This window comes from Nomascus leucogenys, chromosome 22a (genome assembly GCF_006542625.1).
Source record: "Nomascus leucogenys isolate Asia chromosome 22a, Asia_NLE_v1, whole genome shotgun sequence".
Lineage (NCBI taxonomy): Eukaryota > Metazoa > Chordata > Mammalia > Primates > Hylobatidae > Nomascus > Nomascus leucogenys.
Genome location: NC_044402.1, coordinates 3445007 through 3472813, shown reverse-complemented (window position 1 = coordinate 3472813; position 27807 = coordinate 3445007). Strand labels below are relative to the sequence as shown.

General features: G+C 48.3%; 1 protein-coding gene across 3 annotated transcripts in view; it reads left to right on the top strand.

Annotated features, from left to right (window-relative positions):
- Positions 1 to 27807, top strand: part of TECPR2 (tectonin beta-propeller repeat containing 2) — a 140162-nt gene that overhangs the window by 49524 nt on the left and 62831 nt on the right. For all 3 annotated transcript variants that reach the window (XM_030804133.1, XM_030804134.1, XM_030804135.1), the window contains exons 5-10: positions 1290 to 1447; positions 11749 to 12061; positions 15827 to 15959; positions 19820 to 20152; positions 22533 to 23509; positions 26308 to 26491. In XM_030804133.1, the coding sequence (XP_030659993.1) occupies positions 1290 to 1447; positions 11749 to 12061; positions 15827 to 15959; positions 19820 to 20152; positions 22533 to 23509; positions 26308 to 26491 (2098 nt within the window). The remainder of the gene's footprint in view (positions 1 to 1289; positions 1448 to 11748; positions 12062 to 15826; positions 15960 to 19819; positions 20153 to 22532; positions 23510 to 26307; positions 26492 to 27807) is intronic.

Sequence of the window (27807 nt, the reverse complement as noted above, 5' to 3'; positions counted from 1 at the left end):
TATATGTATATTTCATATATTTTATATATATAATATATATATATTTTTTTTCAGACAGAGTCTCGCTCTGTTGCCCAGGCTGGAGTGCAGTAGCGTGACCTTGGCTCACTGCAACCCTTGCCCCTGGGTTCAAGTGATTCTCCTGCCTCAGCCTCCCAAGTAGCTGGAATTATAGGCATGCGCCACCTCACCCAGCTAAATTTTGTATTTTTAGTAGAGATGAGGTTTCACCATGTTGGCCAGGCCGGTCTTGATCTCCTGACCTCAAATGATCCACCCACCTCGGCCTCCCAAAATATAGGGATTACAAGTGTGAGCCACTGCACTTGGCCTGATGACACTTTTCCATAAGAGTAACTTATAGAATCGGATTTTTTATACAATGAAATATGCTTTGTGTTAGCAGTCATATGCCTTCTAGAATTTTATTTTGTGTTTATATATAAAATATATATATATATATTTTTTAAAGACAGAGTCTCACTCTGTTACCTGGGCTAGAGTGCAGTGATGTGATCACAACTCACTATAACCTGAACTCCTGGGCTCAAATGATCCTTCTGTCTCAGCCTCCCAAGTAGCAGGGACCACAGGCACATGCCAACATGCCTGGCTAATAAAAAAAAAAAATTTTTATAGAGACAGGCTCTCACAATGTTGCCCAGGCTGGTCTTGTAAAATATCATTTTATGTTAATAGCATTTTATATACTAAATATCATTTAATTTCTTCTAACCTCCTGTTTTCTATTACCCTTTCAGTTGGCAAGGGTATAATGTCCTCAAAGCTGCCTTGAACCCTTTGTGAGGGAAACTATAATATGAACTTACAGAGCTGATTATTGTCGCAATAATTGTATAGAAGGTTCCATTCCATTGTTTTATAATAGAATAAGCAGTACACACAGTGCAACAGATTTCCGTTTAGATCTTTATGGATTCTTCTTTGAATTCTCTGCATGTTTACTGCATCATCCCTGAGCCTGCTATGGTGCACAGTAAAGAATGTATCTACTGAGGACATGTTTTTAAAAATTATGCAGATTTTAAAATGTTTCCTGTCAAACTGGATGCAGCGTGAGGGAGATGTTAGTATGGACTCTTTTCCCATCCGTCAGATAATCTCGCTGTGGTGGGTTGAGAGTGAATCTGCAGAGAGTGAAAGCATGCGTTAGGTAAGGTGCAAGCTGACCTAAGCACAGCTAGCAGGAAGAACACTGACTTGTCCTAAGGGAGGTCCATTCTTTAGCCTGGCGCTGATGTGAGGTGTAACCGGACTTTCTCTGCCAGGGGCTTTGTAACTCCCAGCTGGTGTTGGAGGAGCCGTCTTCCATTGTACAGCTGGATTATAGCCAGAAAGTGCTGCTGGTCTCTACTCTGCAAAGAAGTCTACTCTTTTATACTGAAGAAAAGTCTGTAAGGCAAATTGGAACACAACCAAGGAAAAGGTGAGTTTCACAAGTTTGCCAGTTTGGCCTAAATGCTGGGCCTTGTTGTAGAAGGTGCTTTAGGGTTTCCTAGGTCTCCTGTTTGCTGGACGCAAACCCACAGCGGCCCTAAGCCTGGGGTTCCTGGTGGGACCCTGTGCCTGCCTAGGATTTCTCCTCCCACAGGCAGACAAAAAGAGTGGGTTCTTCTTGTCTCAGAGCTGTAGGAACCTGCACGCACAGCCACTCTGCCTCTCAGGGTGTCATGGTCAGCCCGGAGAAGCCTCAGGGGTGGCCTGGTCTATCCATTCCTTGTGTAGGCACCTCCTCCACACAGCCCTGGTGAGGGGTCAGGGTTGTGGGGCTCACTCGTTATTCAGCACGTGTTTACCATGCACCCCTGTGCACTGTGGCAGGCTCAGCAGTGACATGGTAAACATGGCAAATCTGAGCCCTTCGTTGTGGAAATGGAAACACAGAACACTTGTTGACCATTGTGTCAGCTGCTATGGACCAAAATACACAGGATGCTGTGTGAGTTTAGACACACTTTTGTCCAGCTGAAGGGTCAGGGAAGACATCCTGAAGGCGTGGGTTCCAGGTTGAGAGATCGTTCCTCCTTTGACCAGTGATGTGGAGGAAGGGCAGTGAGAAGTTCACCAGCCATACCAGCCGTGTGGGAAAAGGCAACTGGAATACCTGGGGAACCTATAATTCATCATCCCACCCTAGCCTGTAAAACACTCTTGTAGGACTCTGCAGCGAGTTTGTGTGGGGATGGGGTGAGGAGGGGTAGGTAGAGTGGTGGAGCTGACCCCTCCTATGCCAAGGAGGAGGCAGACTGGGGCCGATGTGGGGGTGGGGAGCAGAGGGCGGCATTAGCACAGATCATGGGTTGATGAGTCTACAGTCACGGATTGTCAATTGGCCGATGGGAGCTGGAAGAGTTCCCATCTTGTGTCTCCCAGGAAGGGGCACTGTTTGCCTGCATAGAATCAGGAGCAGGGCAGCTGATGGTCACGGCCTGTGGGGAGGGCTTGAGGCTGGCCCTGTGGAGAGTGACAGCAGGGACTGGGAAACATGGTGAGATTGGCAGGTGTTGATGAGGCCCTGAGGCTGGTGGTGCCATTGGTGACAGGCCGTCCTGGAGAGTCGGATGAGGCAGATAGGTGGAGCCAGCCTCTGTGGTCGTAGTCACTGTCCGTTATTCTGTGTTCTGGGCTTTGCAGCAACACACAAGTTTATTCTCTTTTCTGCATGGCAGCCCTCCAGCTGTTAAAAGACACTCTCAGACCTCCCCTTTGACTTCTATTTTCCATGCTGAACACCTTTGTTTTTCTTTTTCTTTTTTGTTTGAGACAGAGTTTTTCTCTTCTTGCCCAGGCTGGAGTGCAATGGCGTGATCTCAGCTCACTGCAACATCTGCCTCCTGGGTTCAAGCGATTCTCCTGCCTCAGCCTCCTGAGTAGCTGGGATTACAGGCATGCACCACCATGCCCGGCTAATTTTGTATTTTTGGTAGAGACAGGGTTTCACCATGTTGGTCAGGCTGGTCTCAAACTCCCGACCTCAGGTGATCCGCCTGCCTCGGCCTCCCAAAGTGCTGGGATTACAGATGTGAGCCACCACACCCGACCTGCTGAACACCTTCTTAATCCCATCGACAATCTGGCCTTTTTATACCTGCAGTCTCCCTTTCGGTCCCTGGAGAACTCAGTGAAATTTATGGTCCCGCGGATCTTAGTTCTGCTGCTCTCTCTGCCGGTACCCTACTCATCGGGCATTTTATCGTGGTTCGTCTGTCAATGTCTTACTGCACTATGTCTTGGAAGGAAGGCGGGGGGTAAAGAGAGGCATTGAAAACCAATTACCTTACATGTGGGTCCTATTCCCAACAATCTCTCTTCAAACCTGGCCCTTGGCAGGACGCGGTGGCTCACGCCTGTAATCCCAACACTTTGGGAGGCCAAGGTGGGCGGGTCACTTGAAGTCAGGAGTTCAAGAACAGCCTGGCCAACCTGGTGAAACCTCCTCTCTACTAAAAACACAAATGTTAGCCTGGCAGGGTAGCAGGTGCCTGTAATCCCAGCTACTCAGGAGGCTGAGGCAGGAGAATCTCTTGAACCGGGGAGACGAAGGTTGCAGTGAGCCGAGACCGCACCACCACACTCCATCCTGGGTGACAGAGTGAGTCTCCATCTCAAAAAAATCAAAAACAAAAAAACAAAAAACAAACCTGGCCTTTTATCCTCTTGTGTGGAGACCCAAGCAGTTTCTGTAAACCTCTCCTAGCGCGTCTGTGCAGTCAAGTCTTTAGGGAACATTGATTGAAAGCGTGCTCTGCACCAGGAACTGTTTTAGGATGCAGAAACAAAGAAATGTGTCCCCTTCTCAGAAGGAGAGAGATTTTATTGAGGCTTGGGGAAATGAGGGCTAACAGAATAAAAGGAAATGTTTTTAACATCTGTGTCTTAAAGACTTGCTTTCTGCTGTAGACTATTGTGTGTGTCTATCCCTGGAAGCAGTGCTTCCCTCACAACTGTTTAGTGAGCGGAGCTAGGCGTGTACACGTGGAGGTGTGGCAGCAAGTAAGGAGGCATCCAAGGAGGCAAGGCCTCTGCCCTCAAACACAATGGGAGAGACTGTCGGTCAGCAGGAGGAGAGTAGAGGCTGTCAATGCTGTAAAGGAGTGAGCTGGGTGAAGCATTAGGGAGTGCTAGGCATGGGGCAGGATGTTGCATTTGGATAGGATGGTCAGGAAAGGCCTCTACAAGGGCAGTGATCTTTGAGCTGAAGCCTGGGAAGAGCTGCTGGAAAAGCATTCCAGGCTCAGGGAACAGCATATGCCAAGACCTCAATTGGGCAAGACCTTAGATGTTCAAGAAGCCAGAAGTGACTAGGGCACTGGCTATGGCAGGAGTCCAGGGGAGCCATGGGGAGGCTGATACGCGAGTCCAGGGAGCTGCGGGGAGGCTGACACAGGAGTCCAGGAGAGCTGCAGGGAAGCTAGCACAGGAGTCCAGGGGAGCCGCAGGGAGGCTGACACAGGAGTCCAGGGGAGCCGCGGGGAAGCTAGCACGGGAGTCCAGGGGAGCCGCGGGGAGGCTGGCTTGGGAGTTCAGGGGAGCCACGGGGAGGCTGGCACGGGAGTCCAGGGGAGCCTGGCATGGGAGTCCAGGGGAGCCACGGGGAGGCTGGCACAGGAGTCCAGGGGAGCCGCGGGGAGGCTGCCATGGGAGTCCAGGGGAGCCGTGGGGAGGCTGGCACGGGAGCCCAGGGGAGCCACGGGGAGGCTGCTGCAGGAGTCCAGGGGAGCTGCGGGGAGGCTGCCATGGGAGTCCAGGGAAACCATTGACTGAGATGGAGACTGGAGACTGGGGAAGGCTGGGCTGGAGGTCAGGACATCAGGACCTCTGCTGTGGACATAGGGGGATTGACGGGCCTGTCAGGTGGCCACGTGGAAGTCGCAGAAGAGAGTTCTGTGGACCGGTCTGGAGCCCAGGGAAGAAGTCTTGGCCAGAGGGGAAAATGAGGTCAGCAGATACGGGTGACATTGACACCCTGACATTGGATGAATCCATGCAGGGAATGTCTGTTCATTCAGCGCTGGAGCTTTGCACCAAGCCTCTGCCCTGCTCCAGGTAGTCCTCTTCAGGGGATATCCGTGAACAAGGCAGAACAGACCTCTAATCTCAGGGAGCTTTGTGCAGAGTAGTGAACAGATAAACATGTCAGAGGGTGCAGAGCCAGAGAGGGAGGAGCAGGGGACACAGATCTCTCTTTAATAGGATGACAGGGAAGGCTCCTCTGAGGAGGTACCCTGGGCTGATTCCTGAAGCAAGGAGGCAACTAGTGCGAGAAGACCTTGGAGAGAGGCTCTGGAGGCAGAGGGCCCTGCGCACCGAGGATCTGAGCAGCCAGGCCGGCTGTGTGGAGCAGGGTGTGGGGAGCCCCCTCCCGTCAGCTTTGTGGGCCCTGCCCATGGGGCTCTTTCAGTCCAGTGCTGTGGCCAGTCACAGAGGGCTGTGGCCAAGCCAGGGAGGTCACTCTGGCTGCTGCTTGGAATATACTGGAGGGGGCAGGTATGGCAGCTCAGCGGGGCCAGCGAGGGTTCTGGGTGTTCCAGGTGGGAGAAGACAGGATGGGGCGGGGTAGGTGGTGGGACTGCTTCTAAGGCAGAGCTTGCAGATTTGCTGCCACGTTGGTTCTGAGGTGTGAGAGGGATGAGTTGGAGATGATTCCTAGGTCTGTGGTCTATGCAGCTGGGTGAGTGGACATGCCGTGGATTGACGCAGAGAATCCTGGAGGCATGGGGAGAAGGAGGAGATGAAAGAGCCTGCTGTGGCCCCGCCATGTCCTCTCCCTGCAGTGGAGAGCTGGCGTGGGAGGCAGGTGGCGGGTGTGCCTCTCAGGGAGCTGTGCGCCGGCAGCCACTGGCATGCAGACAGGAGCTCGCCTAGGGAAATTTGGGAAGGCCTTGTGTTATGAAGAGGAAGCGGCATCAGGAGAGAACAGGAGCTGGGGGGTCAGAGGATTCGGAGGCCATATGGAGGGACATAGCAGCTGCTGCGAGACCAGGGGCTGAGGCAGCTTCAATGGGCCTGAGTCTGTAGCACGGAGGCTGTGCACAGCCCTCCTCATCAGCAGGGCCAAGGGATTGGAAGGGCTGAAAGAGGAGTTGACAGCAAGTATGGAGAGCTTTGGGGAGGAGTGTTTTTATAGAAGAGAACAAAGAAAGAGAAATAGGTGGTACCCAGGGGGACCATGTGGCCCCTGGTGGAGTTTTGGGAGAGGGGCCATGTGGTAGCACATTGGTGTGTGACGCAGGTGCCTGTGTAGGGAACACAGTGCTGGTGGGGACAGAGTGCAGGCGGTGGCCTCAGTTGGACCCTCTCATGGGCAGCAGTGTAGGGTTGACCAGAAACCGGGCCAGAGATGCTCTTCCAGAGGAAGGGCAGGGCACTGGGCACACGGCAGGTTCAGGCAGGTCAGGGGGCTCAGAGGTAGAAGACAAGGGGTCCTCTTCCCATCGAGTCTGTGAACCTCTTCAGACCGGACGACGTGTGTTACATCCAGAAAACCTCAGAGACCCTAGCCATCCGCAACCATGGGTTTGCTGTCCTGTGTATTTATGTTGCATTGTTTCATGTGTCAGAGCCCTCTGCTGATCTCTTTTACTGTGTCCCCTGTGAGTCTAGTGCTCAGGGAAGCCCTCCCTGACAGTAGCACTTTGCCCTGGGGAGGGAGAAGGAGATGCAGCAATATGTAGGTGTGGCGCCCACATGTGGGTAAGAGCCAGCAGCCGGTTCTGGAACCCTGCCACCAGCACATCTGTTTGGATGGCCGGTGGGTGTTAGCTGTTGAGATCTCTAGCAGGGCTTCTGTGGATCCTTCTTCTCGCCCAGCTTAGACTTTCAGGCTCCCATTTTGGGTGCTGTCAGCTTTCAGCATATCAGGTCTGTGGCACCATACATTATGCACAAAATCAAAAAACACTATTTTATAGCTAGAATTTGTTAGCCAGAAAACATTCCTTACATATCAACGTGGTCTATAAAGGGAATTAAAATGTTTTTAGGTAATCAATTAGTTTTTTGGAAATCATCTCTACCGAAATTAAGAAATTATGTTAATTTGTTTATGATTTTAGAATTCTGCAATACTTAGACCTTAAAAGTTGGAGTTTTAGTGTCAAATTCAGAAAGCACCATCAAGTGCTGCAGAATCGCAAGTGGATGGTGGCTGAGTCGGGGGCTTAGGACAATTTGTACCTGGCTCTAGCTGGTTCTTCACAACTTCACTGCCTTTGACCAACCCACTCATCAGACATTTCTGTTCTTTTTATTTTTTAGAGACATGGTCTTGCTCTGTCACCAAGGCTGGGGTGCAGTGGTGTGATCACAGTTCACTGCAGCCTTGAACAGCTGGGTTCAGGCGATCCTCCTCCCTCAGCCTCCCAAGTAACTAGGACTAGAGGCACGCACCACCATGCCTGGCTAAATTTTTTAATTTGTAGAGATGGAGTCTCTCTAGGTTACCCAGGCTGTTGTCAAACTTCTGGGCTCAAGCAGTCCTCCCTCCTTGGCCTCCAAAAGTGCTGGGATTATAGGCGTGAGCCACCATGCCCAGCTATTGAGCAGTTTTAGAGGCAGCCACTCCTAGGACCTCGCTCAGCAGGGCTCCTTTCCCTTCCTCCAGGGGAAGAGTCCACCCGGTGTTCAGGACCTCGCCTTCTCATGCCCACTCAGATGCACCACCTTGATCTGAGCTCTTTGAGCCTCAGATGTGGCGCTTGCAGATGCTGATGTGATTGTTCACACAGGTCAGCACGGTGTTATGAGACAGGCTGAGGACCTCATCTTATTTATTTTTTATTTTACCCAGAGCATCAAACACCATGTCTTACAGAATGTAGAAATCACTAAATGTTTGTTAACATGAGTGCTTTAGTTACATAAGATGAACCAGTCAAAATGGAAATGACGAGATTTTTCAGGGGTCCTACAAATAGAAGGAAAACATTTAAAAATTGGATTGCCAAAAGAAATTGATTGACAGGGAAGGCAGGAGGAAGAGGTTATGGGCTCCCTTGCTGGAATTCCTCTGGGTCTCTCTATTTAGAAGACCTCTCCAGAACAAACCCACCAAAGGCAGTAATCAGATACGATGCTGTTTATAGAATTGTTCATAAAAGATCCACGATGTCAAAACACCCTTGGTTCGTCCTAACAATCATTGTTTCAAAGCTGAATTTGATATATAATATCCTCCTTGGACCCTATCCAAAGGGATTTAGTTACTTAGGTGCCAGAGGGACCTAGTGAGATTCTAGTGTGCAAAGAAACCCCGCAAATAACTATCTGTTTGCCTATGTGGGTGGGCCCTGGGGGCGGCCTCTGGAGTTGGGTGTGCTGCTGTGTGCAGGGAGCGTGGGGACGGGCACAGCACAAGTTGGCCGAGGTCTGGTGGGGAAGCAGTGGCACGGAGGCGGCTCTCAACTGTGAGCTGCCTGTAGCCTCGTTCAGGACAGTTGAGCACTTATGGGGACTTAGTGTCACAAGCATTGCTTTTGTGCTGCACGTAGGTTATCTCATTAATTCCTCACTTCAGCCTTTGAGATGGGAGTTACTCTGCCTGGTTTACAGAATGGGAAACGGGTCCAGAAAAGTTCAATAATTGCACATACCACGTACCCACTAAGTGTCAGGGCTGGTCATCGAGCCCAGGGCTAGCTCTAAAACCAGTGCTGTTTCTGCTTTTCACAATCTGAGAAGTATTTGAGAGAAGGAATCAGCCAGGCATAGGGCTGAACTGAAATGTTTACATGTGAACTCTGGTAGCATCCTGAAAAATAACAAGAACTCAGATGGCCAGTGGGAGTGTAGATTTGTATAATCACGTTTGAAAAGCTTGAAGTTGTCTTCTAAACTTGAATATGCTCTCAGCAACCCAGAGATTACCCCACAGCCCACCCACTGCATCCTGAGTGTCTGTGACAGACTCTGACACCTGTGGGCTAAGGGGTATGCACAGAAATGCTCATAGCACAATTGCTCAAAATAGCTTTAAAAAATAATAATTGAAATATCCATCAACAAGAAAGTGAATAAATAAATTGTGGAATAGATTAAGTCCTCGTTTAATGTCATTGGTAGTTTCTTGGAAACTGCGACTTTAGCAAAACAACATATAACAAAACCAGTGTTTTTCCCTCACCAGTGTTGTTGAAGGAAATGATGTTACCTGAGGACCTGCTCTATGTCATTTCGCTTGCAGTCGTAGTTTCCAAGAACCTGTGGACGCTGAGTAGGACGTACTGTACCATTCAGCAGTAGAAACAAATTAGTGCGACAGCTTCTTCTTATCAACAAGGAAAAATCTGAGAAACATAGTGTTAAGTGAAAAAAAGCAAAAGAGTACAATTAGCATCATACATTTTAATAAAAATGAAAGATAAACAATACTAAATTATATTGTCTTTAGAGATACATAGATATGTGATTAAACCAACAAAAAAGTGAGGAAATGATACAGGCAAAATGCAGTCCAGTGGTTCTTTCTGGGGCACAAGGGGGCAGGAAGTGTTAGGAGCACAAGAGAACATTGGTTGGGTGACTGACGATTTCTTTCCTAAGTTTGGGGATGGGTTCCCAGGTGTACCTTTCCTTGCTAGGCTTCATAACTGCATGGATATATGTACATATACACAGGTGTGCACTGCATAACAACATTTCAGTCTTTGACGGACTGCATGTATGACAGTGGTCACAGAAGATTATAATAGAGCTGAAAAATACCTATCAGCTGGTGTCTTAGCGCCACACATTATATTTTCTGTGTTTAGATAGACAAACAGTCATCATTATGTTACAGGTGCCTACGGTGTAAAGTACAGTCATATGGAGTACAGGTTTGCAGTCCAGGGGCAATAGGCTAGACTAAGCTTGTCCAACCCACAGCCCAACACAAATTTGTAAACTTTCTTAAAATGAGATTTTTTGGCCAGGCGCGGTGGCTCATGCCTGTAATCCCAGCACTTTGGGAAGCCAAGGCAGGTGGATCACTTAAGGTCAGGAGTTCGAGACCAGCCTGGCCAACATGGCAAAACCCCATCTCTACTAAAAATACACAGTTAGCTGGGCATGGTGGTGCACACCTATAATCCCAGCTACTTGGGAGGCTGAGGCAGGAGAATCACTTGAACCCGAGAGGCAGAGGTTCCATTGCATTGAGCCCAGATTGCGCCATTGCACTCCAGCCTGGACAACAAGAGCAAAACTCTGTCTCAAAAAAAAAAAGAGGTTTTTTTGTGATTATTATTATTATTATTATTATTTTAGCTCATCAGCTATCGTTAGTGTATTTTATGTGTGGCCCAAGACAATTCTTCTTCTTCCAATGTGGCCCAGGGAAGCCAAAAGATTGCACACCCCTGGGCTAGACTATGTGGGTGTGTCATCTAGGTTTGTGTAAGTACACTCTATGATGTTCACACGACGAAGACACCGCCTAATGACATGTTTCTCAAACATCCCCGTCACTAAGTGACCTGTGACTCTATATATAGCATATTCTTTTGTTTGTGTCAGATATTTCATAATTTCAGAAAGAAAAAATATCAAGCTTGGGGGCAGGAAGGGACATTGGTGCCACTGATGGGTTTAGAGAAATTCTGAAAAGGCAACGATATAGATGGGTTGCTGTGAAGCTCATTCATTCAGGGTATGGAGTAAGCACAGCAATCAGACATCAGAAGCAACAGAATCAGGGCAGGGAAAGGATGAGCAGACCTGGATTCTTCACCTTCTGCCTCAGTTTCCTCTCCTCCAAAACGGGAGTTGTAATACAGTCACGTGTCACCTAACAACAGGGATATATTCTGAGAAATGCATTGTTAGGTGACATCTTTGTTGTATGAACAGCATTGGGTGTACTGACAAGCGTAGGTGGTAGGTACAGCGTACTTCACACCTGGGCTAAATGGTACAGCATATTGCTCCTGGGCTACAGACCTGCACCACATGTGACTGTACTGAATACTTTAGGCAGCTGTAGCACAACGGTAAGTATTTGTATGTCTAAACATAGAAAAGGTACCATAAAAATATGGTATTATAATCTTGTGGGACCACTGTTGTATTTGCGGTCCATCGTTGACTAAAATGGTTTGTTGTTGTTGTTTTTGAAGCAGAGTCTTGCTCTGTCACCCAGGTTGGAGTACAGTAGTGGCACTATCTCAGCTCACTGCAAACTCTGCCTCCCAGGTTCAAGCGATTCTCCTGCCTTAGCCTCCCGAGTAGCTGGGACTACAGGCATGCGCCACCATGCCTGGCTAATTTTTGTATTTTTAGTAGAGGCATGGTGTCACCATGTTGGCCAGGCCGGTCTCAAACTCCTGACCTCAGATGATCCGCCGCCTTGGCCTCCCAAAGTGCTGAGATTGCAGGCATGAGCCATTGCACCCAGCCTGAATAAAGTGTTATGTGGTGCGTGACTGTATCTGCCACACATGGTTGTTGTAAGGATTAGACACGAGAGTGGGATCAAGTGCCAGGCACAGTGCAAGCTGTGTGAGTACTCAGTGAATGGTTCCCTGTGTGCTAATGGGGCACACACCTGTGAGGGTGTGGTAGGGCCTCTGTCAGTACAGGGATGACAGTGTGGTTTAACTGACAAAAAACAAACAGTAGAAAGGGTGAAAAATCAATTATCATCTTAGCCAAAAAATTCTTGTTGTACTTAATATTAAGGGTTGACAACTGCATTACTTTAAATCGGTCCATGTCTGTTTTTTGTTCTTTCTTTCTTTCTTCTAATTGTAGTACTGGGAAATTTGGTGCTTGTTTTATACCAGGACTCTGTAAGCAAAGTGATCTAACCTTGTATGCATCACGGCCCGGGCTCCGGCTGTGGAAGGCTGATGTCCACGGGACCGTTCAAGCCACGTTTATCTTAAAAGATGCTTTTGCCGGGGGAGTCAAGCCTTTTGAACTGCACCCGCGTCTGGAATCCTCCAACAGTGGAAGTTGCAGCTTACCTGAGAGGCACCTGGGGCTTGTTTCGTGTTTCTTTCAAGAAGGCTGGGTGCTGAGTTGGAATGAATATAGTATCTATCTCCTAGACACAGTCAACCAGGTAAGTGAAGGGACGCTGCCATATCTTCTGTGTCTATAGGCAAGAGAATGTATCTCTACAAACTGTTCTGCTCAGGGCCCTCAGAATGCTACCAGGAGCAGTATTGATTTACACTTTACTTTTTCCTTTGGACCAGTCAAGGAAATCAAATGAAGGTTTGGTAATTTTTATAGATTTGAAAAAAAAAATTTGGTTTTGACATTTAGGTCCAATTCTCTGCTGAGAAATTATGTATGTTTTTTGTATGTAAACACAAAATTATACTTGTTCTTTTTTGTTGTTGTTGTTATTGTTGTTGAGAAAGACTCTCGCTCTGTCACCCAGGCTAGAGTGCAGTGGCATGATCTCGGCTCACTGCAACCTCCATCTCCCAGGTTCAAGCGATTCTCCTGCCTCAGCCTCCTGAGTAGCTGGGATTACAGACGCATGCCACCACGCCCGGCTAATTTTTGTATTTTTAGTAGAGACAGGGTTTCACAATGTTGGTCAAGCTGGTCTTGAACTCCTGACCTCGTGATCTGCCCACCTTGGCCTCCCAAAGTGCTGGGATTACAGGCGTGAGCCACCATGCCTGGCCTTTTTTTTTTTTTTTTTTTTGAGACAGAGTCCTAATATGTCACCCAGGCTGGAGTGCAGTGTGCAGTGGTGCGATCTGGGCTCACTGCAACCTCCACCTCCCAGGTTCAAGCGATTCTCCTGCCTCAGCCTCCCAAGTAGCTGGGATTACAGGTGCGCACCACCACGCCTGGCTAATTTTTTTGTGTTTTTAGTAGAGACAGGGTTTCACCATGTTGGCCAGGCTGGTCTCGAACTCCTGACTCAGGTGATCCGCCTGCCTTGGCCTGCCAAAGTGCTGGGATTACAGGCGTGAATCGCCGCGCCCAGCGTTGTTCTTTATAATCTCTTTGGGTCATGTTTTTTCTGACTACCAAATTACTATGAGCACATACAGTGACAACTCAAATACAACAGAAACAGTAGCAGAGGCTAGGCGTGGTGGCTCACGCCTGTAATCCCAACACTTTTGGGAGGCCAAAGTGGGCAGATCACCTGAGGTCAGGAGTTCGAGACCAGCCTGGACAACGTGGTGAAACCCCGCCTCTACTAAAAATAAAAAAATTAGCCAGGCGTGGTGGTGCACGCCTGTAATCCCAGCTACTTGGGAGGCTGAGGCAGAAGAATTGCTTGAATTCGGGAGGCAGAGGTTCTAGTGAGCCCAGATTTCACCACTGCACTCCAGCCTGAGCTACAGAGCGAAACTCCATCAAAAAAAAAAAAAGAAACAGTAGCAGAGAACTTTAGTTCCTGAGGAGGGGCCCTTCCCTCAGCGTGCTTTCTCTCCTGTTATTTTGCCCTTGTCTTCTTACTCAAATGGAGCCACATCATTTTGCCACTTGGTTTTTTGTTTTGTTTTGTTTTTGATTTTGATTTTGATTTTGTTTTTGAGACCGAGTCTGGCTCCGTCACCCAAGCTGGAGTGCAGTGGCGCGATCTCGGCTAACTGCAAACTCCACCTTCCAGGTTCACACCATTCTTCTGCCTCAGCCTCCCGAGTAGCTGGGACTACAGGCACCCGCCACCACACCTGGCTAATTTTTTGTATTTTTAGTAGAGACAGTGTTTCGCTGTGTTAGCCAGGATGGTCTCAATCTCCTGACCTCGTGATCCGCCGGCCTCGGCCTCCCAAAGTGCTGGAATTACAGGCATGAGCCACCGCGCCTGGCCGCCACTTGGTTTTTTTGTTTTTTGTTTTTTATTTTCAGTTTTCTTTACTTAGCAACATATATCGGGCAAATTTCCAACATCATTAAAATCATGGTAGGAAACAATCTCTGCTTAAACCAAGATGATAACAGATTATCATTAGAGACAGATTTAGAAACTTTAAGCAAAGCTGTTTAGTTTCAGTTTCTCCTTGTCTTAAGAGCAGAGCTTTTGCTCTTTTTAAAATAATCTCCCTGCCTCACCCTCCCAACTCCTCACCCCCAGACTCTAGACCAGGCCCTGTCCTGTTCACGTTCTTCCATTCTAAGCTCAGCAGGCCTCTGACAGGCACCCCTTTCTCTTATAAGCAGAGCCTCACTATAGAAAATAAACGGTTTTCGGCCAGGTGCAGTGGCTCACGCCTGTAATCCCAGCACTTTGGGAGGCTGAGGTAGGTGGATCACCTGAGGTCAGGAGTTCAAGACCAGCCTGGCCAATATGGTGAAACTCCGTCTCTACTAAAAATACAAAAATTAGCCGAGCATGGTGGTGAGCGTCTGTAGTCCTGGCTACTCGGGAGGCTGAGGCAGGAGAATTGCTTGAACCTGGGAGGCGGAAGTTGCAGTGAGCCAAGATCACACCACTGCACTCCAGCCTGGGTGACAGAGCAAGACTTCATTTGAAAAAAAAAAAAAAAGAAAGGGTTTTCTTCTTTGGTGTGTGTCAGCAGAACATGAATTCATCTTCTCCTCATTGAAGTCTTCTGAATTATTATCAGCCGTGCCTGGTAACACTGGTTTGGCAGAAAGAAAACTGGCCCGGGGTGGGTGGCAGAACTAGACTCGACTCTTCTAGCCTGGTTCTGCCTTTAACAAGAGTCTCTTATCGGCCTGAGCCTGGTTTCTTTTCCTGTAAAATGGGGTGGGGGTGGAAAAAGCATCAACTTAAGGGAATCACCAAGGTGCCTTGAGTTCGTTCATTTTATAAGGGATATTCTGAAAGGTATTTTTGCACCCTTTCCTCAGTTACGAGAACTTCTTTCCCTGGATACCTTTTGAACTTATGTGCGCTTATTAATTAGTAGCATCAAGATGCTTTGTAACTGCACATTGGTTCTTTCCTCTGAGCACTTACCCGATGCTTTACCCAGTAGGTATAATTAACTTCATTTTATAGGCAGAGAAATGGAGACAGGGGACCATCTGGGACAGATGTCACAGTCACCCTCAGAGACTGGACCACCGAGTGGCAGCATGACTGGCAGCTTTCGGAAACAAATGTTATGTTTGCAGCTGTCCATTGGTTATTTAAAATTAGCCAAAAACATAGACTCTCCTTCTGCAACAGACTAGTCTCTTATTTGCACTGTCGACAGCAAAGCAAGGACTTGCTTTAAGTCAGTGTGGGCTCGGGATGTCCTGTGTTTTGTTGCCACCCGCTTTCAGATAATGCTGAAGGAACCTCCCCTCCCTTCATGTATTCATTCAAAACGCATGAGTTGCAGTGCACACTGGCCTCTCCTGCATGAATGCACACAGTAGGGGGACTAGATGCGTCTGCACGTTATTTCAGCCCAGGAGTGGGGCGCTAAGCGGAGGTCTGGATGAGGTGCTGCGAGCCCTGAGAGCCCTGGGCGTTGCAGCGGAGGGCAAGCTTGTCAGAGGCTGCTTCTCACAGAGGTGGCGTCTGGAGAGAACTGGAACTCCCCCAGCAAACATGGATAGGAAAGGAATTCGAGCAGAAAGAGAAGCACATGCATGCACCATGGAGGAACAGGGCTGGGACTGGGCTGACAGGGCCGGTGCACCTGCAGCAGGGACGAGGGCAGGGCACGTGGGTCGGAGATGACTGAGGCCTCACCCTGCCAGGGGACCCCTCAGATCCTGCTTACCAATCTGTCAGATGTTACCTAACTTTGGATTGAATTGGAATTTTCAGAAAGTTGCCATAGTAAAGTGCAGTTATCATTTGACTGATTTGGACTCTCACACATGCATTTTTATGCTTTGAGCTGTTACCATTGTTTAGTTTTGTGATTTTTTTTTTTTTTTTTTTTGACAGGCCACAATTGCTGGTTTGGAAGGATCCGGTGATATTGTGTCTGTTTCATGCACAGGAAATGAAATATTTTTCTTGAAAGGAGATAGGAACATTATAAGAATTTCAAGCAGGCCTGAAGGATTAACATCAATAGGTTTGTATTTATTATAAAATGTACCATGTATATGATGGGAAGTACTATATTGTTTTGTTTGTAATTGCAGTTAATAATTGATCAAACTTACCATTGGGCCAGGCACAGTGGCTCATGCCTGTAATCCCAGCACTTTGGGAGGCCGAGGGGGGTGGATCACTTAAGCTCAGGAGTTTAAGACCAGCCTGGGCAACATGGTAAAACCCTATCTCTACCAAAAATACAAAAAACTAGCCAGGCGTGGTGGTGTGTGCCTGTGGTCTCAAGTACTCAGGAGGCTGAGGTGGGAGGATCACTTGAGCCTGGGAGGCGGAGGTTGCTGTAAACTAAGATTGCACCACTGCACTCCAGCCTGGGTGGCAGAGTGAGACCCCATCTTAAAAACAAAACCAAAAACTTACCATTATTTTGCTAAACTATTGCAACTTTATTTGAACATGGAAAATTTGGAGGGTTTCCTCTAATTCTTTTTTTTTTTTTTTTTTGAGATGGAGTTTCACTCTTGTTGCCCAGGTTGGAGTGCAATGGTGCGATCTCAGCTCACCACAACCTCTGCCTCCCAGGTTCAAGCTATTCTCCTGCCTCAGCCTCCCGAGTAGCTGGGATTACAGGCATGCGCCACTACACCAGGCTAATTTTGTATTTTTAGTAGAGACAGGGTTTCTCCATGTTGGTCAGGCAGGTCTCGAACTCCCAACCTCAGGCGATCCGCCTGCTTCCACCTCCCAAAGTACTGGGATTAAAGGCATGAGCCACTGTGCCCCACCACTCCTCTGATTGTTAAAATAGTGCTTACAGTACATTTCTTGAAAGTCACCTACTTTAAGGCTTACATCAGATAGTCTCACATTTAGTGGAGTTGCTTTCATGGTTGTGGAAGATGGGGAGATTGAGAAAGGAGGAAGGAGAAATCATAAACCACTTTACTGATCCCTGCTCTCCGTCTGAGACAGTATGTGGGATTAATGCTCCAAAAGACATATATTTGCATAAAGTTTTAGAATATTTAAATCTGTCATCTGGGACATATCGTTTACCCTTAACTCAGTTCTTCCTTGTAGGATTTATTTTTCTCTGTGCTTTTGACATTTTTGGTAATTCATACACACCCAAATTTTAATGAGCAAAGAATCCTAATATGTGTCCTCTTGCGGACATCCACATACTTTATTTATTTGGGTTCCTCAGGGAACTTGTTCCTAATGGCGGCAACAACAGCCATGTGGGCCCCATCACCCTCCTCCTCACTGCCATTACCTCTGATATCAGAGAGGGCAAATTGGGATGAATATTCCAAAACATAATTTGTATAAGAAGTGAATAAGCTCTGACTCTTGAGTTTATGAGTTGGAGGCCCTTCAGACAGTGTCATCAAAGAGGCAGCATGGCTTTCAGGAAGGGTGGTGACTTGGAGCCACCAGGCTAAGCTCTGGACCTCTGCTGCCCATAGAGCTTTCTACAGTGATGAAGATGCTCTCATCTGCCCTGTCTGGTAAGCAGTCCCCGTCCATGTGTGGCTGCTGAGTACTTGCAATGTGGCAAGTGCAGCTGAGGGATGAATTTTACATTTTGTTTAATTTTTTTTTTTTTTTGAGACAGAGTCTTGCTCTGTATCCCAGGCTAGAGTGCAGTGGTGCAATCTCTGCTCACTGCAACCTCCACCTCCTGGGTTCAAACGATTCTCCTGCCTCAGCCTCCCGAGTAGCTGGGATTACAGGTACGCACCACCACACCAGGCTAATTTTTTGTATTTTAGTAGAAATGGGGTTTCCCCATGCACCATGTTGCCCAGGCTGATCTCGAACTCCTGAGCTCAGGCAGTCCTCCCACCTTAGCCTCCCAAAGTGATGGGATTACAGACATGAGCCACCGCGCCCAGCCTAAATTTTGTTCAATTTTGATCAATTTGAATTTCAATAGTTACAAGTAGCTGGTGGCTGCCTATTGGACAGGGCAGCTCTAGGCAAGATCCGCCATTAACTTATGTAATCTTTAGCAAGTCGCTTCAGAGCAGAGTCCTCCCCTCCAGTCTCCAGTGTACACTTCATTGCCTACAGTCTGCCCCTAACACATGCCCTCAATAGAATGTGGGTGCTTCAAGGGCAGGAATTCCTGTGTCTTATGGACTGCCGTGTCCCAGCAGCTAGCCCTGTGTGTGGCACACGGAGGATCCCCGATAAAGAGAGGATGGCGAATGGATCAAAGTGGGCTATGGTCTTGTGTTGAGGGTACTGTAGCTGGAACTGCTCTGGCCTGGTGCCCTGTGGTGTCGTGTTGCAGGAAAGATGAGTCCACTGCAGTGGGAAGCTCACTGGCCCTTGGTCTTGGGGACAGGAGATAGGGACTCATGTGCCTGCTGTCACTCTGCAGTCTACTGGCCTTGATGCTGTGTGGTAATGGACTTCTCTGTCTTGAGTTTGTTCTAATGGAAAATTACCTTTCCCTCTTCCAGGAAATTTAATACAGGTACACATGTATTTTTCAAATGCCCTTTGAATAATCTTAAAGTATATTCAAGGCAGAGTCTTAAGTATGAAGTATAACTAAGCTGTTTTGTTATACACAGGCATCTCTCATTTATAAATAATTTGTAAATTGAAGCGAGAAATGCTGTATTCTTAGTATTTTTTTACCCTTTTTTTTTTTTTTTTTTTTTTTTTTTTGTGACAGGTTTCACTCTGTCACCCAGGCTGGAGTGCAGTGGCGAGATCTCGGCTTACTGCAACCTCCACCTCCCAGGCTCAAATGATTCTCCCACCTCAGCCTCCCAAGTAGCTGGGACTATGGGCATGCACCACCACACCCTGCTAAATTTTGTATTGTGGTAGAGATGGGTTTTCGCCATGTTGCCCAGGCTGGTCTTGAACTCCTGAGCTCAAGTGATCTCCCCACCTCAGCCCCCCAAAGTGCTGAGATTATAGGTGTGAACCACCGCACCCAACCTTTCCTTACTATTGAGTTGCTTTAAAAAGACAGCTATATGGCCGGGTGCAGTGGCTCGCGCCTGTAATCCCAGCACTTTGGGAGGCTGAGGCCAGCGGATCATGAGGTCAGGTGATAGAGACCATCCTGGCAAACACGGTGAAACCCCATCTCTACTAAAAATATAAGAAATTAGCCGGGCGTAGTGGCGGGCGCCTGTAGTCCTAGCTACTCGGGAGGCTGAGGCAGGAGAACGGCGTGAACCCGGGAGGTGGAGCTTGTAGTGAGCCGAGATTGCGCCACCGCACTCCAGCCTGGGTGACAGAGCAAGACTCCGTCTCATAAATAAATAAATAAATAAATAAATAAATAAATAAATAAATAAAAATAAAGACAGCTATGGCAAATTATTTTACTGATTTTAATATATATATGAGCTTCTTGAAAAGTAAAAACTATTTCTTAGACTCTTTTGTGTGATTCTTTTAGTTTTGCTGGATTTTTTTTTTTTTTTTTTTTTTTTGAGACGGAATCTTGCTCTGTTGCCCAGGCTGGAGTGCAGTGGCGCATTCTCGGCTCACTGCAAGCTTTGCCCCCCAGGTTCACGCCATTCTCCTGCCTCAGTCTCCCAAGTAGCTGGGACCACAGGCGCCTGCCACCATGCCCGGCTAATTTTTTGCATTTTTAGTAGAGACGGGGTTTCATCATGTTAGCCAGGATGGTCTCGATCTGCTGACCTTGTGATCCGCCCGCCTCAGCCTCCCAAAGTGCTGGGATTACAGATGTGAGCCACTGGTTTCTATGAATTTAGAATCATTCAGTTCTTTAGCTGGCTGGCGCCTCTGTGACAACTGGTATTTAGGGCTAGCAAACCTGGATAAGTGCACATCAGCTCTCCCTTGGATCACCAGTGGTAAAACCAGACTCTTCTTTCTTAGTGAGAAATGGTCTGGAGATGTCTGGATGCTCAGAGCGTGTCCACATGCAGCAAGCAGAGAAACTGCCAGGGGCCACAGTTTGTGAAACAAGGCTCAGAGTCTCTTCCGTGGCCAGCTCCGTGGCCAGTGAGCCAAGGAGCAGGAGCAGCTCGCTCAACTCCACCGACAGCGGCTCCGGGCTCCTGCCACCTGGGCTCCAGGCCACCGCTGAGCTGGGCAAGGGCAGCCAGCCCCCCTCACAGAGATTCAACGCCATCAGCTCAGAGGATTTTGACCAGGAGCTTGTCGTGAAGCCTATCAAAGTGAAAAGGAAGAAGAAGAAGAAGAAGACAGGTATCCTCTGTAGCTGGCACACACCCAACTGGGATTACAGTCTTTCCAGATTCTCTGGGAATGCTACTGCTCACTGAGTGAACAATGGTCCATTCATCCAAAAGCAGAGAACACATACGTTTCTTCCCCAAAGGAGTTTTACTGCAAAATACTTCACATTAACGGAAAATACACACACACACTCATACACACACACACTGTAAGGTCTAAATTATGACAGAACACCTGTGTACTCACCACCCTGCTTAAAGGGTCTCAGTTTTGTACTTTTCAATATTTATTTATTTATGTATTTTTATTATTTATTTATTTTTTTGCGACAGAGTTTCGCTCGTCGCCTAGGCTGGAGTGCAATGGCGCGATCTTGGCTCACTGCAGCCTCGCCTCCTGAGTTCAAGCGATTCTCCTGCCTCAGCCTCCCGAGTAGCTGGGATTATAGGCGTGCACCACCATGCCCAGCGAATTTTGTATTTTTTTTTTTTTTTTTGAGACGGAGTCTCGCTCTGTCACCCAGGCTGGAGTGCAGTGGCGCGATCTCGGCTCACTGCAAGCTCCGCCTCCTGGGCTTACGCCATTCTCCTGCCTCAGCCTCTCCGAGTAGCTGGGACTACAGGCGCCCGCCACCACGCCCAGCTAATTTTTTGTATTTTTAGTAGAGACGGGGTTTCACCGTGGTCTCGATCTCCTGACCTTGTGATCCGCCCGCCTCGGCCTCCCAAAGTGCGGGGATTACAAGCATGAGCCACCGCGCCTGGCCTACGAATTTTGTATTTTTCGTAGATACGGGGTTTCTCCATGTTGGTCAGGATGGTCTCGAACTCCCTACTTTAAAAAGACAGCTATACGGCTGGGCGCGGTGGCTCATGCCTGTAATCCCAACACTTTGGGAGGCCGAGGCAGGCGGATCACGAGGTCAAGAGATTGAGACCATCCTGGCCAACATGGTGAAACCCCGTCTCTACTAAAAACACATAAATTAGCTGGGCTTGGTGGCATGTGCCTATAATCTCAGCCACTCGGGAGGCTGAGGCAGGAGAATCACTTGAACCCTTGAACCCGGGAGGCAGAGGATGCAGTGAGCTGAGATCGCGCCACTGCACTCCAGCCTCGCAACAGAGCGAGACTCCGTCTCAAAAAAAAAAAAAAAAAAAAAAAATGTTGGTTTATCCGTGTATACCATTGATTAAACCAGAGATTCTGTGAGCCTGGGTGGAAAGTCGTGGAAACCGGAAGATCTATGCTGGTAAATACTTGGGACATTTTGTGTTTTGTGTTGAATATGCTACCAAATATGGGATTTAACATTGAATTTTTTTCTTTGTTTTTTCCAACTTTTATTTTAAATACAGGGGGTCCATGCGCAGGTTTGTTACATGGGTATATAACACCCAGGTAGTGAGCACAGGATGCAGTAGGTGGTTTTTGACCCGTGCCGCCGCCTCTCCTGCTCTGGTGGTCCACAGTGTCTGTCCTTCCCATGTTTATGTCCATGCGTGCTCAATGTTTGGCTCCCACTTACAAGTCAGAACATGCTGTTGATTTTCTGTTCCTGCTGCATTAATTTGCTTAGGATTATGGCCAGCGGTTCCATCCATGTTGCTGTAAAGGACAAGATTTCATTCTTTATTTTTATTTATTTATTTATTTATTTATTTATTTATTTATTTATTTATTGGAGACTGAGTTTCACTGTTCTCATGCAGGCTAGAGTGCAATGGTGCGATCTTCGCTCACTGCAACCTCCGCCTCCCAAGTTCAAGCAGTTCTCCTGCCTCAACCTCCTGAGTAGCTGGGATTACAGGTGCCCGCTACCACGCCCAGCTAATTTTTTGTATTTTTAGTAGAGGCGGGGGTTTACCATGTTGGACAGGCTGGAGGACTCAGGTGGCCCACCCACCTCGGCCTCCCAAAGTGCTAGGATGGCTCACAAGTGTGAACCACTGTGCACGGCCTGGATTTCACTCTTTGTTAGGGCTGTGTAACACTGAATTTTTTAAACCTTTTACTCCTTAGTTCCTGTTAATCCTCTCTAGCTAAGATGACTGCAACATTGAAGGAAATGTTATTAGATTTCTAAGTATTTTAATAATTATAAGGAATTGGTTTGTGACCCAGGTGAACATCTCAGTTTGTCCCCTGTTTTTTCTTAGCTGGCATTTCTTGAATGAGGCCTCAAACCCATGGGGTTTGTTCAGTACTTGCATGCGTAGACAGCATCTCTTTGTTGGGATTATTTGTACTTATAAGGTTTATTCTTCATTCACCAAATATATCATTTATTTAAAATATTTTTTCTTGAGCCAAAAATCTGTGTGCGAGTTAGTCTGTTACTAATCATGTAGAACCGTGCCTTAGTTTGAATGTTCTTATTCTGAATTAGAAGGTGGAAGCAGGAGTACCTGTCACAGCTCCCTGGAATCGACACCCTGCTCCGAATTTCCTGGGGACAGTCCCCAGTCCTTGAACACAGACTTGCTGTCGATGACCTCAAGTGTCCTGGGCAGTAGTGTGGATCAGTTAAGTGCAGAGTCTCCAGACCAGGAAAGCGGCTTCAGTGGTGAAGTGAACGGTGTCCCGCAGGAAAATACTGACCCCGAAACGTTTAATGTCCTGGAGGTGCCAGGATCTGTGCCTGATTCCGTGGCTGAGGAAGATGACATTAGAACTGAAATGCCACACTGTCACCATGCACATGGGCAGGAGCTGCTCAATGGAGTGAGGGAAGATGTGGGAGGCAGTGATGTCACAGGACTCGAAGATGAGCCATGTCCTGCAGACGACGGACCAAATAGCACACAGTTACCCTTCCAAGAACAGGACAGCTCTCCTGGGGTGCATGATGGGGAAGACGTCCAACCCATTGGCCCCCAAAGCACTTTTTGTGAAGCCCCCCTCCTGAACTCACTCACTGTGCCTTCCAGCCTCAGCTGGGCTCCATGTGCTGAGCAGTGGCTGCCTGGGACCAGAGCTGATGAGGGCAGCCCTGTGGAGCCCAGCCAAGAGCAGGACATCCTGACCAGCATGGAGGCCTCTGGCCACCTCAGCACAAATCTCTGGCATGCTGTCACTGATGATGACACAGGTCAGAAAGAAACACCCATTTCTGAACGTGTCTTGGGGAGTGTGGGAGGACAGCTGACTCCGGTCTCTGCCTTGGCGGCCAGCACTCACAAGCCCTGGCTTGAGCAGCCTCCACGGGATCAGGCATTGACGTCCAGCGATGAGGAGGACATCTATGCCCACGGGCTTCCGTCTTCATCCTCAGAGACGAGTGTGACAGAGCTCGGCCCTAGTCGCTCCCAGCAGGACCTGAGCCGGCTGGGTGCAGAGGACGCCGGGCTGCTCAAGCCAGATCAGGTATGTGGGCTCGGGTGGTGGGAAAAGTAGCTAAGGCTTCTTTCTTAAGGGGAATAATTGTCAAGACTGATTATTTTCCTTCTCATGGAAAGAAATTCTATTCCTACTACAAAATCCATTGGCCAATTCTGTTTTCAAGTCTGGGTTTCAGGGGATTTCCAGCACAGGGACTATGAGTGGCTTGAACTACTTCTGACCTGTTCTACCCTGCTCAGTAACCTGCCTCCCCGACCAAGGTAGCATCTTGCTGTTTCCTCTGACCCCACAACTGCAGGCTGGTGTAGGCACTTACTGTTAGCCATCATAGGGCAGGGCTGAATTGGCCTGGGGCCATCTCCGAAAACCAGTGGGCAGAGGACTGTCCACCCGTGGAGCAGAGAAAGGTCTGAGCAGTTTGGAGGCAGGGAATCTCCTGTCCTCCTCCGCAGACCCCTCCAAGGAACCATCTGCAAGAGCACGGGGCCATTTCCAGAACTGCTGTCTCCTCAACCTCCAAACAGTGGCTCCAAGGCTCCCCTGCAAGCTATACAGGAACCAGTTTGGAGTAACCAGTCTTTGTAGGTCCACCCAGCACATGTAACTAGGAGATGACTTTTAACTGTCCTTGAGCATTTTATATTAAAAGTGATTTTTTAAAAAGTGCCTACTTCTCTTAGCAAGTAATTATTACTAGATATGTTTGTTTCAAAACTGTGTATTGCCGTGTCTCCTACTAACTGTCGATGTGAGGTATGAATCATGGCTGCGCACTCACAGCCACGTGTGCTTTCCACAGTGTACACTGGCCTCTCTCAGTGCTAGCAGTGTGACGCTTGGTCAGTGCTCACCATGTGCAGGTATCCCACGAAGCACTTTACAGGATTAACTCTTTTACTTCCCTAAACACGAACTATAAAATAGGCACTCTCCTTGTCCCCATTTTACAGAGGAGAAAATGGAAGCACAGAACAGCTAGACAGCTTGCACAAGGTCACATAGCAAGTGAAGGGCGGGCCCCAGGACTCCCTTGCTCACCCTCTGTGCTGTCATGCCTCAGAAGTGAAACATGCTGCTTACTTGTTTTGAGACAAAATGCCATAAGGCTGCCTTTTTTTTTCTTTTTTCTTTTTTCTTTTTTTTGAGACAGGGTCTCACTCTGTCACCCAAGATGGAGCGCAGTGGCGCAATCATGGCTTATTGCTGCCTCGACCTCCTCAGACTCAAGTGATCCACCTGCCTCAGCTTCCTGAGTCGCTGGGACTACAGGCACGTGCCACCACGCCCAGCTATTTTTTGTAGAGAAGGGGTTTTGCCATATTGCCCAAGCTGGTCTCGAACTCCTGAGTTCAAGGAATCTGCCTGCCTCGGCCTCCCAAAGTGCTGGGATTACAGGTGTGAGCTGCTGTGCCCGGCCAAGGGTGGCCTTTTATTCAGTCATCCGGCATTTATCTTTTCAACCCAGTGGTTCTTGAGTGGCCTTGACTGTCAGCCTCGGTGATTGTGCTGGGGACCACAGTGCAAATGGCTAGTTGTGGATTCCATCTTCCTGAGCCTCAGAGTCTTAAGGGGGAGCCAGGTATATGTTCACATCCTCGCAGTTGAGTGGGACTCAGGTGAGGGTGCTGAGCAAAGTGCAGGGCTGCGGGAAGCGCAAGCAGCATGGCACCCTAATGTCTGGGCGTTAGCCAGGCAGACTGTCGGTGGGGTGGGGTGGGGTATGGGAATTCTAGGCCAGAAATTTAGGAAAGCCCTTACTTAGGTGACAGGGATCCTGGCCCTTTGAGTCCTCAACCCTCTAACTTCCTCCTTTCCTCATCCCACTCCAGGTAGCTGGGAAGCCAAGAAATTTTATGGTGTTTTTATTTGGAGGTTGGGTGTGGAAGTAAGGCTTGCCATGCTGAGCAGGGCTGGATGGAGAAGAGTTGGGCACCATTTTCTTTGTTTGAAGTAGTTAACGTCTATGTGGGTATCTGTACAAATACATTTATTTTCTTTGCATTTATTGAAAAGTGTTAAAGTACAAAGACTTTATTTAGCTTTGATTTTTAAAATAATTCTAGCAAGGTCGGGCGCAGTGGCTCATGCCTGTAATCCCAGCACTTTGGGAGGCCAAGGTGGGCGAATCACCTGAGGTCAGGAGTTCGAGACCAGCCTGGCCAACATGGCGAAGCCCCATCTCTACTAAAAATACAAAAATTAGCCGGGTGTGATGGCAGACGCCTGTAATCCCAAGTACTCAGGAGCCTGAGGTAGGAGAATTGCGAATTGCTTGAACCCAGGAGGCGGAGGTTGCAGTGAGCCGAGATTGCGCCCCTGGGTGACAGAGCGAGTCTCTGTCTCAAAAAGGAAAAAAAAAAGAAAGAAAGAAAATATGGTGGAAAAAAAAAAAAAAGACAGTGGTAGTGCCATATATCCAGTGCATCTGTAATGATTAGACTACAAAAAATTGACTTGCATCCAAATGTTGAAGAACCTGGCTCTTTGTGTAAGGTGAGGTATGCCTGCAGAATAATAGCAGCTCCTTCGTAATGTGATGTGATGCTCTAAGCGTTACATTTGCAAAGGTGTTAGAACAGGAGAAAATGTCATCCAGGGACTCCAGGGAGGCTTTGTAGGGAGACAGCAGCACGCATCTCAGAACGTTTATAGTAGAGGGGTGTCCACAGATAGCAGGGGTTGGGAAAAGGGTTGACTTGGCTTCTTGCTGACCCCTTTTACTGTCTTTTGTTAATGATATCCTCTCGCCTTTCTTAGTGACAACAGCAAGCCAAATGTGGCTGTGTCCTCTGCCACAGAACTCACTGGCTCTGCCTTGTTAGTTTGCAGAAAGCTGGATGGGCTACTCGGGTCCCGGCTATGGCATCCTCAGCTTGGTGGTCTCTGAGAAATATATCTGGTGCCTGGACTACAAAGGCGGCCTGTTCTGCAGCGCGTTGCCGGGCGCCGGGCTGCGCTGGCAGAAGTTTGAAGATGCTGTCCAGCAGGTGGCAGTCTCGCCCTCAGGTTCGCCTCCCCGCTCCCTGCTCCCGCTCCCCGCCCCCGGGGTGCAGACATCTTAGTACAGGGCTCCCCTGCAGCAGCTCTGGGCTCACGCTGCTGTGCGTTCACCATGTTTGCCTCTTCCGGAACGTTTGAGGGGTTGTCTCCAAAGAACGTGAATTGCTTCATTGGATGTCAATTCATAGTGTAAATGGGTGTTCAGTTTGAGTTTTTGTTTTCTTTATTAATTGCAATGGTAAGCTCTGATCATATTTTGGTAAGCTAGACAAAAAGTTTGAAAATTGAGGGACTTTTTTAGGGATATTAATATACTAGCTCTTTATAAAAATAATATGTGTTTCTCTTTCTCATTGTTGCTTTAAAGCAACCGAACTAACGAAGACGAGCCGATGGGTATGTTGGATATATTCCAATTATTTGGCTTCCTCTTTAGGAATTGTGTGGTTTTTTTTTGTTTTTTTGTTTTTTTGTTTTGGAAACGGGGTCTCGCTGTCGCCCAGGCTGGAGTGCAGTGGTGCGATCTCAACTCACTGCAGGCTCCGCCCCCCGGGGTTCACACCATTCTCCTGCCTCAGCCTCCCGAGTAGCTAGGACTACAGGCGCCCGCCACCACGCCCGGCTAATTTTTTGTATTTTTAGTAGAGACGGGGTTTCACTGTGTTAACCAGGATGGTCTCGATCTCCTGACCTCGTGATCCGCCCACCTCGGCCTCCCAAAGTGCTGGGATTACAGGCGTGAGCCACCATGCCGGGCCAGGAATTGTGTTTTAATGAGCTCTCTGCTGTGGGTGAACAGTCTACTCCCTGACTCTAAAAGGAAAGTGCATTCATTCTTTCATGCTGCTGTTAGGCCATTGTTAGTGAACTGGAGCTGGTGTTTCCTGAACGACGTTCTCCTGGGCTGGAAGACCTCCCTTATCTGCATGGAATCATTTGCTTGTTTTTTCTTTTTCTGTTTTTTTGTTTGTTTGTTTGTTTTTTTGAGACAGAGTCTTGCTCTGTTGCCCAGGGTGGAGTGCAGTGGTGCGATCTTGGCTCACTGCAAGCTCCGCCTCCCAGGTTCACGCCATTCTCCTGCCTCAGCCTCTCCAGTAGCTGGGACTACAGGCACCCGCCACCACGCCCGGCTAATTTTTTTGTATTTTTTTAGTGGAGACGGGGTTTTACTGTGTTAGCCAGGATGGTCTTGATCTCCTGACCTTGTGATCCACCCGCCTCGGCCTCCCAAAGTGCTGGGATTACAGGCGTGAGCCACCGCGCCTGGCTTTGCTTGTTTTTTCTTAAGGTTGTGTTGGCCACGTCGGCACCTACGCCAGTGG